This window comes from Epinephelus fuscoguttatus, linkage group LG20 (genome assembly GCF_011397635.1).
Source record: "Epinephelus fuscoguttatus linkage group LG20, E.fuscoguttatus.final_Chr_v1".
Classification (NCBI taxonomy): Eukaryota; Metazoa; Chordata; class Actinopteri; order Perciformes; family Serranidae; genus Epinephelus; species Epinephelus fuscoguttatus.
In genome coordinates, this window is record NC_064771.1 from 12,511,489 (window position 1) to 12,525,204 (window position 13,716).

The following is a 13,716-nucleotide window of genomic DNA, read 5'->3' on the forward strand; positions in this document are numbered from 1 at the left end:
ACAGGGTAGAACAAACATACACTTAAATAAAATCTGTTTTTGTACAAACAAATGGAGGTGGTTCACACATTGTTAATCAATTATGATGTTCAGTATAACATGGGGTAAAGTTTGGAGGATGGAAGGATAGATTGCATCATAAAGATCTTTTTTAGATGAAAAGCAATCTGGCTAACACATTTCTTGACACATTTCACATTAACACATTTCACATACTCTGATTACTTTGTTTATTGCAATAGCCTTTTAAACACCATTACCTGGGTTGCCCTAGGATGTGTAGTATTTGCAGAGATAAACTGTGTTCTTAATCTCACGAAAATCTAAATGATTTATCAAGCTGTGCAAAGTTTAAAATTCTACACACATTATTTGCATGTTTGTCTTGTAAACCATCCTCATCCTTTCTGTAAGCATAGCTGGAGTAACCTGCCAAGGGCCTTTGAACTTCCAGTTCCTCTCATTCAACCCGGTCTCACTCTGAAGTTGTCAAAATCTGATTTGCGGCGTCAGGCACTGACGAAAAAAGTTGTACCTTAACGTCGGCATGATACACGGCCGGTTGCCGTTATAATTTAACAGCGCTCTGCGTCTTCAGGGGGACATGTGGCGAGACAAGAACGAAAGTTAAGGTGGCGGAAGTCTGAGCAGCAGACAACAAACACTGACTTTCACCTGGGAGAGCAGTGTTTGAGGCCCGAAAGATTATAAGGCCAAACTCTGTTCTCTTTTCCTAAACCTAACCAGCTGTTTTTGTTGCTTAAACCCAACCACGTACATTAGTTGTTGAAGGAAAAAAAAAACATCAATTCGTGGTGTTGTGCCAATGTAGTGCGTTTATTTTGAAAGAGACAGATTGGAAACTGTAAATTAGAAGTGTATTACGAAAGAAGACAATCCACGTAACAGGCAAAACGTGACCCATTGTCCCAGAATGTCACCATTCAACACACCCAGGATACCTTTCACATTCTGGTCGTGTAAAGTCCATGATCAAACATCGATATGTAACAAGGTCGGAGTGAGAATGTGTTGTCTCACTATATTTGTTGTTCGCACAATATTCCTGAATGCTTATACTGTTCTTGTGTACTGTTCATATGTTTTCCTACCACAAATAATTGCACCAAACTTCGTATATATCCTACGTAATGAGCCAGTAATTCTTGTGTAACTCATGTATTTTGGAAGGTTGTGTTCATGTGACCAATGCGCTGATGGGAGTAAAGAATAAAAAGGGGAAAGCGGTCTCATAAAGAGGTAGGTTAGGTTGTGGATGGGACATAAAACACAGAACTTTTCCCAGGACACTGGTGTTCGAGACAGTATGACCTCTGAGTCATTTTAAGGTAGCCTACGTTGTCACCATGTTTCTATTCCTAAACCAAAAGACCAACAATGATGTTCCTTTTTCTTAACATAACGAAACAAACTTTCTTGCTTAAACCCAACCTACGTGACTTTACACTGAGCGTATAAATTTATAGTAATTGCATAACATCATTAGTGGAGTGCCAATTCCTAGGATATCATATGAGCAGTTGTGTGTGCTTTTTTGTAGGATATCATATGAGGCAACGTATGAGGATATGTTGGAATGTGACATGGACTCAGGGTTAATGTGTCAATTTGTGATGTGTTATGAAAATGCACCATGTTTCTGTATCAAGTTATAATTCTTAAACTCTTTGTGAGATCAAACCCTTATGATAAGCATTTTCTCAGCAATACTATTAATGATAGTGGCGGGGTCTGCCATTGCTGCTGACGATTCAAATTGCCTTCATCTGCAGGAGACTATTTCCATTGTTTATGTTTGCCTTTTTTATTTGAAATCTGGTATTACAGCTAATACTTACACCAACAAACAACAACAAAAATGCTGGTTCTTCAGCTATGCCTGCTGAGGTTTCCTCCTCCAGAGCCACTCTTTCGCTGGGAAATGTTTGTAGAACTGAATTTTAATCTGCTGTCTTGTCACTTCTACACAAACCAGGCCACGAAACAGATTCTTAAAAAGTTGGTAGTGGCATGACTTCTTCACACGGTCAGTCTAGTTGTGTGGCTTAAAGCCTGGCCCCTGGTTAAGGTCTCAACTCATGTTGACGTGTGCTGACCCCCCGCCCCCCCTTTCTGATCCTTGTGGTTTACAAATGAAAGTCTAGCGCTTTCCAGAGCCCTGCTCCTCTGTCTCGCATGCACTCATAAATCTTCACATCCGCTCACATGCATATGTACCACATACATACTTACAAACACCCACGTCCAGTGTATACAGTCAATCACAATCATTACTTTCACACTCTGCTTAACAGAGTCAACATTTTGTTATTTTGCTGAATGCAATATATTTTACTCTCGAATTCATGACTAAAAGAATAGTATATTCTCTTCTGTAAGAGCCACCCAACTCTCTGGGTGCATGCACCACAGATAAATAATGGTTTGTGTACAATTAAGCTCAAGTCTGTTACCATTAAATACAAATGACCTCAGCCATCTCTTATAATACCTGAGACACACTTAGAGTTGGTTTTATTTTTTAATAAGAAGACACTGAACGACTTGATAATTGCTACTAAAGTTTGGTTTCTATGGCATGCACAACAGTAAAAATGCGTTCTTGAGTCAGACTCAAGCCACAAATCTGATGACTTTAGCCTCAAATTGAGCCATTGTAAAAAGATTTGCAACTTAATTTGGACTTGAACACCAGTGACTTATGGCTTCTCTTGGACTTGGGTCTTTTGACCTAAAAATACTTGATACCTTCCCCCTATGACCTAAGACTTTGTTAAGTACAAAAAATATTTTGATCAACAAAAATAGAAATGAAGTATGCAAAATGTGTGGGTCAAAATTGCTAACGATGTACAACTTCCAACTTTGTTTGACATTGAAAGTTGCACATAGAACAGTAAGTCAACAGAGTCAGTGAGCTAATGCTTAGCTAATGTTAGCTTAATAGCTAAGTAACTTTTAAACTTTTTTTGTTTTCAAAAAATAAATGCAAATTAAAAAAGCATTCATGATTATTGTAAATCTGATATTGACATTACTATTATTGAAGGATGCATTATGTCTTGTTTGGATTGTTTGAAAGTCAAAGCTTAATACTTGGGACTTATCAGTCTTGACTTGGGAATTGAGTGCAAAGACTTGAGACTTACTTATGGCTTGCAAAACAATAATTTGGTCCCATCTCTGGTTCTTGTGTGTATTTCTTTTTAGTTTATTTTCCTTGTTGTATTTTAGGACCACATGACAAGTTCTTAAAACATGGGATCAAAATTCTTTTGAGACTGTTTTTTGTTCCGATCAACATGGTCCCATCAGTCAGAACCTAAATGACTCCAACCTCCAAAGATGAAGCTCTAATGAAAGTTCAGTCAGGAAGACAATACTTTTCATGCTCAGGTTGTAAATGTTCTTTCTCACCCTGTTGTTCACTCCTTGCACACATTCTCACTTACTATTTCTAGGTGTCATTGTCTGGGTCAATTAACTCATCAGCACAGTGACACACCTTCTCTGTCAGCTTATCATCTTACTGCGTCTCATTTTAAATATGGTTCTTTCTTCACCGTAGTTCCTTCTTGCTGCAGTTGTGCACAGCCTCCTCCTTCACATCACCACCTAGTCTTTACGGATTCATCGGTCTCATCCACCTCAGCAGTCAGCAGCCTCAGAGACATCAGCCACCAATGACTGGACTCCATGGGGGGGATTTATCTTGCTGTCGCTCAAAATCCCTCGATCACAATATTCTTTATTAGATATTCTCTTTACTACTATCTTCTGTCTCTTCTGATTGAACTGTCATCCACCAAAGACTCATATGTCCAGTAGTCCTTGATATGATTGCCTTTAAATTCAGTGTAATCTTGTGACACAAGAGCACCCCCTAAATCAAATTGTCCCTGCTGTACAGTTCACCTTCAGTCTTGATGTTGTTTCTCTCTTGAATGAATGCTTTACGTACCAAGACTTTGTCTGTTGTGATACAGATATCAGAGTCTGTAATGTTATTCCATTTTTGGCAAGCTAAAGCTACGATTTAGCAGCATTACAAAAAGAAATGTGCTGTTTCTCTTTACTCTTCACAGCTGTCGGTTAATAATGTAGTAACTAACTGCATCAAATTATAAAGGGAACTACCTACACTTCAGTGTAGAATAGATAGCCTACACAGTATATTCAAGGACTTTTGTAATGATAAATACAGATTTTTCATGTCTGTGTGATGCCTCCTCTGTTGATGTAAAACATGACACACACTTTCATATTTCAGTTGCCTTTTTTATTGTGTCTCACCACTGGGCATACAGTTTTTCCCGTACACAATGAGGACATTGTGTGATGGTTTGCTGCTCAGAGCAATAAGTGTATTACTTCAAAAGGTCCCAAATCCAAAAATCTAACATAATTCATTAATCGCAAACATAGTTTCAAAGCCTTTTTGGTGTGTGCTTAATCTGTGTTAAATGTGATTTCTCAAAAATGTAATTTTTTAAAGTTGTTTTAATGTTACAACTGATCTTTGACACACAAAACAATCGGCTTCTCAGCACCATTCATTCTTACAACCTTCAGCAGTCAGTAAAATTCAACAGAAATAATACCTATAAGTTGATCCTACTGTTGAACCTTTGCTCTACATTACAAACAGGCTAAAAAGGCTTAGGTTTTGACATAATGAACAACAGATTACACTTTGTACTTTGTACTTAATCTACATTCTTTACTTCTTAGACCAGTCTAGTTTTGAAATCTTGAAACTATTTGGCCAAAGCAAAAGTGACTGTTGCAAACCCCCTGGTTTTGTTCAGGACATGGTTTACTTCTGGCCTGCAAAGTGCTTGTTGAGGATGCCCTTGGCGGTCTCAAGGGCGGCGTCAGCTGCGACAGGTATGTGAGGTGCGATGCCAGCTCCCTCCCAGGCTGGCCCGGCAGCAGTGTCGGAGTGGACGGTGGGGATGCTAAGGAAGATGTCAGTCTCACCAACACCAAAGGTCTTGGGTGGGTGGGAAGTCCCGGCGGTGGTCTCTCCAATGATCATGGCACGGCCGAGCTTCTTCATGATGTAGACAAACTCCTCTGCGGCGCCAGCAGTCGCTCCACTGGTCAGGATGAGCAGGCTCTTCTTGGAGCCATACCTTGTTCCTGGGGAAGAGGAGGGAGGCAGGACAATGCCAACAATTTGAGGCAGAAAACATGGAAATGATGGGTGGATAGTGAAAATGATAGGAAATTATTTAGGTAAAGAAAAAGATGAAGGGTGACTAACAAGTAGAAGCAATTTTATAGCAATCACACCTCCCTTCTAAAGGCTGCAGAAAACAGATAAGCATTGCAGAGATAAAGCTGTCTTGCTGACCAAAGTTGCCTTAAAAACAACTTTGAAGAAACGGTTCACAACAAAATCAAAACTACACATATTTCATATTACCTGTGGTGCTATTTATTAAACTTCATTGTATTGGTGTGAGTTGCTGAGTGCTGAAGATATCGGCAGTAGGGATGTCTGCCTTCTCTCAATTACAATGGAACTAGATGGCACTCAGTTTGTGGTGCTCAAAGTGCCAAAAAAATACATCTGAAAAACTCAACAGCAATGTCTCTTTTCAAAAATCATGACAGGGTGACTCCAGATAATCCACAGACCTTGTTGTGAGCAGTTTCATGTAGGAAATACTTTCTTTCTACCAAACTACACCCAGCAAACCTATCACCACGCAGAAGGAAACATACCTTAGCTAGCATCACTGAGTTAGCTAACGCTACAGCTAAGCTGAGGAGGACACCATTAATGTTTACATCTTACGTCATGAGCCTAAACCTCTCGTCTATAAGGAAATGCAGGCTTCCTTTTGCGGGGTGATGCAGTTAGTGGGTGAAGTTGGGTTGGTGAAGGAAAATAGTTCCTACATGAAACTGCTCACAACAAGGTCTATGGATTTTCAACTGGCAGCTGGTCACGCAGTAACTGGGTCATGATTTCAGGAAAGAGACATTGCTGTTGAGTTTTCAAATGTCTTTTTTTGGTGCTTTGAGCACCACAAGCTGAGGGCCATCCAGTTCCATTATATTCAAGAGAAGGCAGACCTCGACAGCCGATATCTCCAACATTCTGCCAAAACAGTCTGGACTGATAAATACTAAGAGGTGAGAGTGTATTTTTAATTTTGGGGTTAACTGGTTCTTTAAAGACCTATCACTATACGGACAATAATCCAGACAGCTTTATGGCTTACTGGGCTAATAGGACAGTTCATCTTAAAAAGGTCAGATGCACCTTTGTTCTTGTATTTTTGAGCCTTCATGTAACTGATTTTTGGCCAAAGGGTCCAGTGGAAACACAGTGCAAACAAAACACTGGTGACCTTCTCAAATGATCCGCTAAACTTGTTAGCAAGCAGTTGCTAATTTTACACACCCCGCAGATACAGAGCAATGTTAGCATTCATTTGGAGTCATGTTTCTCGACATCTGGTGAAATAAGTCCAATATAACATTCCTTTCAGCTTTGTTTTTGGTCTCTGCCACCTCCGGAGAAAACATTACCAGCTAGCTGCTAACTCTAACTCTGTTGCTAACAGGAATCTGTGGTGCTATACACAGTAAAATATTATGACTTTTTAGGGTTTTTTTGGTAAATTACCAGTGAGTTCAGGCAGGGTTCGGAGCTCGATGGTGGTGCCGGACGGCCTGTCATACAGCTTGTCCAGCAAAATCTGCTTGTCAGCATCAAAGAAGTAAGAGCAGAAGCCTGCAATGGCTGTTGTTGGGCCACCGATGTTGTTCCTGCAAAACAATTGCAGACAATTAAAAAAAATAATAATTAAATTATCCTTAATGAACTTTGCATAAGTGCAGGCAAGTAAGAAGCTATCTTCAAATGAGTTCATCCTCTTTATCTGTTGGTGGTCCATATTTTAAAATGACATGTAGATGATCATTAAGTAAAGAGATAAATCCTTATTTAAACAATAATACTTTTGCAAACTAAATCACCTCTATTTAGTCATGGACTGATGGGCATTTGCTTTTTGGAATGGACACACTACATTTTGGACAGAAGCTTTGACTTGCTACGTGAGCAGGATCACCCACCTGAGGTCAATGATCAAACCGTCAGTGTTGACAATTTTGTTCCAGACGTGCTCAACAATAATCTGGGCGATGGCCTTGACCTCCTCAAAGTCTCCGAACATGTCAAAGCGCAAGTAGCCGATGTTGTTCTCGAATACATCAGTGTGGAAGGAGACTTTGATCAGCTCAATGTACATCTCTGGAGTATAATCCTATGGGAGAGGAAGAAGCGGCAAGTCAACACATGGATTGTAGGCATGGCCAATAAGTCTCACTTAAAATAAATAAATAAACAGCAGATTACCTACATATACTTGTATTTCACATATTATTAAATGTATTTGAATTGCTGAACATTACAAATGTTTCCAGATTGTATTATTGACATCATATCCCTTATAGACTAAACATGTTTACCCAATGTACTGCACAATTCTCTCTTTTAATTTGACTTTAGAAGCATTAAAAACATGTTTCATTAGTCATCTACCTGACATTACTACAACAATGTATTAAATACTTTTTGAAAAGTTGTGAACACTAGAGCATTTCAAGAGACAAGGGACTCACCATGGGTGGAAGGACTGGGGTGTTGCTCGTGGTCTTCAGGCTCTTGTCTCCAGACAGGGTCTTCAGGTCAGCAGACAGCTTCACCCCCAGTCTTTCCTTGGAGACAACCATGTTGTACTCGCCGTTTGCCAGTAGTCCTCTCAACTTCTCTGCAACATCGGCCCCGATATCTTCAAAGGCATAGTTGTCGGCAATCAGGGCTGCTGATCCCTCAATGATGGCTGGAACTTGGGCACGGAGGTTGACAATCTTGATGGCAGTCGCAAGGGCATCCTCTGCATTGACCTCCACATCAGGGGTCACACCTGTAACCTCCCAGGTGGAGCCGGTGATGGGGTTGACTGACTTTGCGGTTGGCACGGTAATGTAGAAGTCAGTGTCTCCCACTTTGATTTTATCAACTTTTACAGAGCCCCCAGCGGTCTTCTCGCCCACAATGGTGGCCCTCTTCAGGTTCTGGAGGCAGTAGGCGACATCCTCAGCAATGCCCTTGGTGTTTTTGCTGGTGAGGATGATAAGGGGTTTGGTAACACCATACCTCTGCCCCAGGAGTGCAGGCATAGAAAACAGCTTTGTGGTGGTGTTTGAGGGACGGTCATACACGCTGTCGATGTGAAGTGCAGGCTCGGCTTCAGTGAAGTAAGACACAATATAGGAGAGTCCTGTGATGTCTCCGCTTCCAGTGTAGCGCAAGTCAAAAATGAGAGCTGATGTTGGCAAGATTTTATTCCAGACCAGGTCGAGGAGCAAAGGGCCAACCTTGTCAGCGACCTCCTCCCCAAGGATGTGATCGATCCTCAGGTAGCCAATGTTGCCCTCCAGGATGTCAAGCTTGATCGAAGTCTGTAGGACGGCAATGAGCTGCTCAGGGGGCAAGGGGGGCATCTTCGGGGGAACCACAGGGACATAGTTTGGCTCATAGGAGACCATCAAGCGTGGGTCACTGACTGTGGTCTGGACTCCAGCACTGAGAACATTTGCCAAGGTTTCAGCGTCTGGGATGTTGAGAACCTCCGTGTTGCTGCTGGCTGCTTCAATTGCCTCCTTCATCCCCTGCAGCTTCTCTGGTGAGCAATAATTGTCCATGACAATTTTTGCCATATCTATGATGAGGTTGGAGTCAAACGCAGCATGGATAAAGAAAACATTCCCCAAAACTAGCAGAGGTGCCAACAGGAAAATAGCCTTTGCCATTTTTGTTAAGTTTAGTCAAACAAAAAGTGAGTAGAAGTGGAGGTTGTTGAGCCAAGCCTCCTTCTCCGGAGAGGTGCTTTGTCAAATGGCACTGTTTTGGCTGCAAGGTTTCTGTTAACACACTCGTAAGAGGATTTGCCCCACAATAAACCTCTAAACGCATTATCCCAAGTGCTTCTGTAAGGCAATAACAGCCTAGCCTTGAAGGTGTGTAGTAACAAGGAGGTGTTGCCAAAGATAATCGTCTTAAATTTACACAAGGTATTTTGAATACCTATCCAAAGCTACCTGTGTCAAATAAGGCAAGCTTTGTACCTGACAAATGACGAGAAAGGGATTAAGGTTGGTGGGTTCACTCATTAAGCACTTTTGGTGTCAGTGTTTGTAAGTGGAATCTTTAGTGTGTGACTTTTGTGCCCTTTTTTAAGATAAAAACAGGAGAAAATGTCAAAATAAAGCATGTGAGAACTCACAATTGCCATTTAATTAAACATTTAACTTAAAGCATCTCATTTACTTTTCATAGCCAAAGAGGAATATTCTGATTAATGTCTGTAAAGTAAATCAAATATAATTCCACTAATAACCACTGAATTTGTTTATTGTCTCATAAATGGTACACATTTCATAGCAGTTGTTCAGTTGGTGGTGGATGACTCCCCACTGTAATGGTGTTGAAGTGATCAGCAAGACTCTGTTTAGGTTTGTTTGATACTTGTGCCCTCTGCTGGTACATTTTTGTAAAGGAACAGAAAAAGTGAAACATTATTACAGCATACTGAAAAAAACACAGTGCAAAGAACTTCAGCAAACAATCAAGAAATTAAGCCAAGAAATTACAATCTAACATAATGAAATACATCACCATACATTTACATATGTATTAAATAATTTCATACATTAACATGGGTCAACAGAATATGTACTGGATAAACACATGGTATTTAATATGTATGTAAAGGCAAAATAAAGGCAACTTTACATGATGTAAATGAATACATGCGGGTGGGGAGTTATAAGGTCATCATATAAATAAAAACAGTGCAATTTAATTCAAGAAACAATGATATTTGGTGTATTATTAATAAGCAGTTGTTATATTCACAGTACTTAAGCTACTGCTCACACTGGAACAAGGCTGATGTAATATCAATGGGTTATCAGACTATATATCCTCTTAGTGTTTTTAATGCCGGGACAGATAAGTAGATTTGAGGTTTGTTTATAACCACAGCAAATAAATTCCTTCTTGTAATGAGACTTATATTGTATCCATAAACACTTAATGCAAGTCCCTTGGATGAAGGCATCAGCTTAACACCTTAAAAGTACCAATAAATTCAAAGGTGGAGACAACTGCCTGGGATTCTGGGAGGTATAGCATAAATGTAAAAGATACAGGTCGTGGAGGATTGTCATTTTGTATTAAAGCTACCTATGTTGATGTAAAATGTACAAAGATTATTTTCTCCTTTCTTGTGAAAAGGCCTCTGAAACCATTCAAGGAATAAGGGACTCTAAACCTCTAAACCAAAACCAGAAAAAAATAATTAAATTGCAAGAAAAGCTATGTGGTACATTACTGCCTTTAAGGAGTAATTATCAAATACCTTACTCAATTATTAAATTGTATTTACCGTGTATCTGGTTAGTGCTACACATGCCACACATATAAATTAGACTTTGAAATTGAAGTGGGGGCTACATACCAGAAAATTAAAGGTATACTATGCAGGAGTGTTGGTTACTGTTTGTTTACACGTTCACTAGCAAAATTGAAAGTAAAAGCCAACCCCAGATTCACTCTCATTTGGCAGTTCACCTTGCTTTATTTGCTGCTTATAGTCTAGTATTTGGTTGGACATTTTTTTTTTTATAAAACCCCAACCTCACCTAAGCGCTGCGAAGGTACATGCACATAATGTCCCAAAAGCAGAAAATTTGAAGAAATAATAAATCTAGGCCATGACACACTTCTAGTGGGTCATAAGTGGTGATTGAGAGGGAATACTTCTGCATGAGTACATTGTTTTTTTAAGAAACAAATCCTGCATAGTACACCTTTCACTAATACTCAGAATACAACAAGAAGATCTATTTTCCTTGCTCTTTCTTCAGCCTTGCTGATATGATTCTCTGTGCCACAGGAAGAGCATCATTTGCCTGGGCTATAACATGTGGCTCAACACCTGAAATGCTCCACTCTTTCCCACTGATTGCACTCAGCACAACCTGGTTAGGGATGGAGGCGTACAGGACGCTGTCCCCAATCTGATAGGTTCCACTTGATAGAGAACCTCCAATTGTTGGCTCTCCAATGATTGTGGCCCTATTCAGGTCCTTCATAGAGCGGGTAAACACTTCAGCTGCTGACCCCGTCATGTGACTGGTGAGGATGTAGATGTCCTTGGTGGGCCCATACCTTTGACCTCTGATTTGAGGCAATGTCATGACCTCTGTCATGTTGGTTGTGGTGCGGTCGAAGACAGTGTAAAGATGCCTCAGAGGTTCAGCATCAAAGAAATAGGTGCACAAGAGGGGAATTGCTGTGGAATATCCACCAGTGTTGTACCTCATGTCAATGATAAGGGCATCTGTGTTTACTATCTTGCTCCACACTAATTTTATCAGCTGAGGCCCAATGGCTTTTACCACCTCTATATCTGCCATCAGGTCAAACCTCAGATAGCCGATATTACCAGGCAGAATATCAATTTTAAACAACGCTTCTACTATATATCCAACTTCTTCAGCAGTTGGGATCTTTGGGACATCATGAAGTGACTCTGGCTCAACATCGCAGTGGAAGACATGGATGCGGTGATCACCTGAACTCTCTTGGAGGTCTGCAGTCAACTGAGATGCCAAAGATTCAAAGTCAACTACTGACCAGTACAATCCCTCAGACCATTTGCTCAACAGCACTTTCCTGATCTCTAGTGCAACTGCATGGATTGCATAGTGGTTTTCTAACAGTTCCCCAGTTTTCTCTATGAGTATCTCAAGCCCTTGGTGAAAATCTGCAATCTCGTGAACGTGATCCACAGCTTCCTCAGCTAACACAATGGCATCTGGAACCACACCCCCTCCTAGCCAGCATTCACCATTGTTGTCTAAAAAGTTTATGAAAGGGACTGTGATGGCAATATCTGTCCCTTCTATTTGAAACGTCTTTGAATGCATCAGGGTACCAGATGTAATTTCCCCAATGACTGTGCCACGATGGAGTGACTGAATCAGGTAGGCAAACTCTTCGCCGGCGCTTGCTGTGTAGTAGCTTGTCAACACGTAAACCCCACGTTTGGAGCCATAGGATGGGCCTATAATCCGAGGCAGAGAGTCATATTCTGTTGTTGTATTCTGAATTTGGTCATATATTGTGAAAAAATGATGCTTCTGGGTAGTGTCCTGCAGATAGGACAGTATAAGGGCAAGAGAAGTAAAGGATCCACCAGTGTTATAGCGTAGATCAATAATCAAGTTATTAGTGTCTTTGAGGGGCTCCCATACCTTTTTAGCCATGAGCTCTTCTAGTTCAGCCCCTGCAGACCACTTGACAAACTTGTCAATGCAGAGATAGCCGGTATTGTGTCGGAGAACTTCCACTTTGATTGTTGTATCGACCAGTTTCTTTAATGAATTCAAATCATTTGGTGGGTTGTCAAGCACAGGATCCTCCTCTGTAATAGCAGCATTGTCTTGCATATATCTGATGATCAGTCGTGGGTCTTCAGACACAGTCTGGAGGTCCTGGTTGAGTCTGACTGCCAGGTCCTCCTCGGATACAACAGAGAATAAGTCTGTGGACTGCAGATGTTGAAGAAGAGCTGGGACTCTGTCAGTGAAAGCATAATTCCTCCTGATTATATCGGAGATACTTTGCATAACTTTTGGAATAGTGCTCCTGATAGCCAGAAGAGACTTGGCTTTTGTGACAGCTTCCTTGGCGATAGCGTTGACTGTTGGGGAAACACCACTCACTTCCCAGCTATGGCCGGTGATCGGACTAACTGATCTCGCCACAGGAACTGTTATGTAGAACTCTGACTGAGGGATCCTAATCTTTTGGACTTTCACTGACCCACCAGCAGACCTTTCCCCGACTGTGATTGCCCTCTTTAGGTTTTTTAATGTATATGCCACTGCCTCAGCAGCCCCCATGGTACGCTTACTGGTCAAAATAATTACATCTTTCTTCTTTCCATACCTTTCACCCTCTATTGACGGCACGGTCCACAGCTCCCTTGTTGTATTCGAGGGCCTGTCATACACAGTGTCAATATGAATGAGGGGCTCAGGGTCTGAGAAATAGGAGATTATAAAGGGAACTCCAGACAATTCTCCAGCTGTGCTATATCTCAGGTCCAAGATCAATGAGGATGTTTGAGCAGCTTTGTCCCAGATGTTGTCCCTCAGCAGAGATCCAAGCTTCGCCGCTGTCTCCTCCCCAATGACCCGATCTATCCGCAAATATCCAATGTTGTTGTCCAGTATATCCAGCTTGACAGAGTTTCTCACCAGCCAGATCAGCTGCTCTTTGGGGAGAGACGGCAGCGCCGGTGGCATCACTGGGACAAAATTGGGCTCGTATGATACAGTCAGCCGCGGATCGTTAAGCGCTCCTTGTACTCCGACTGTGAGCACAGATGCCAGGGTCTTTCGGTCCGAAATCTGCAAGATTTCTCCACTGTTGATGGCTTGTTGGATGGCCTCCTGCATCCCAACCAGGTTCTCAGGAAAGCAGTAGTTTTCTAAAAGAATCTTGGCCATTTCTAACACCAGGGCAGGCTGGAATGATGAGCTGACAGATAGAGTACATAGAAGAAGCACCAGTAGCAGTGGTGGTGTGTGTTGCGCCAT

The 13,716-nt window shown here is 41.3% G+C and overlaps 2 protein-coding genes across 2 annotated transcripts; both read right to left on the reverse strand.

The window, feature by feature from the left end:
- Window positions 1–4,278: 4,278 nt before the first annotated feature.
- On the reverse strand, window positions 4,279–8,929 carry rbp3 (retinol binding protein 3). The gene is made up of 4 exons (XM_049564422.1): window positions 7,663–8,929; window positions 7,114–7,304; window positions 6,662–6,804; window positions 4,279–5,163 (listed from the first exon to the last, which is right to left on the reverse strand). The coding sequence occupies exons 1-4, from the start codon at window positions 8,854–8,856 to the stop codon at window positions 4,838–4,840; spliced, it is 1,854 nt and encodes a 617-aa protein (XP_049420379.1). The 5' UTR covers window positions 8,857–8,929; the 3' UTR covers window positions 4,279–4,837.
- Window positions 8,930–10,950: 2,021 nt separating this feature from the next.
- On the reverse strand, window positions 10,951–13,716 carry LOC125881263 (retinol-binding protein 3-like). The gene has a single exon (XM_049564352.1). It carries the CDS (start codon window positions 13,714–13,716, stop codon window positions 10,951–10,953), a length of 2,766 nt encoding a protein of 921 aa, XP_049420309.1.

What these genes read in the sequence shown, in the direction of transcription:
- rbp3 (XM_049564422.1), bottom strand. Translation starts at nt 8,856, where the DNA reads ATGGCAAAGGCTATTTTCCTGTTGGCACCTCTGCTAGTTTTGGGGAAT. An exon ending in CCCCAGTCCTTCCACCCATG is followed by an intron (nt 7,305 to 7,662) that starts GTGAGTCCCTTG and finishes CCTCTCCCATAG; the next exon opens with GATTATACTCCAGAGATGTA. An exon ending in AACCCTGCCTGAACTCACTG is followed by an intron (nt 5,164 to 6,661) that starts GTAATTTACCAA and finishes CCTCTTCCCCAG; the next exon opens with GAACAAGGTATGGCTCCAAG.
- LOC125881263 (XM_049564352.1), bottom strand. Translation starts at nt 13,716, where the DNA reads ATGGCGCAACACACACCACCACTGCTACTGGTGCTTCTTCTATGTACT.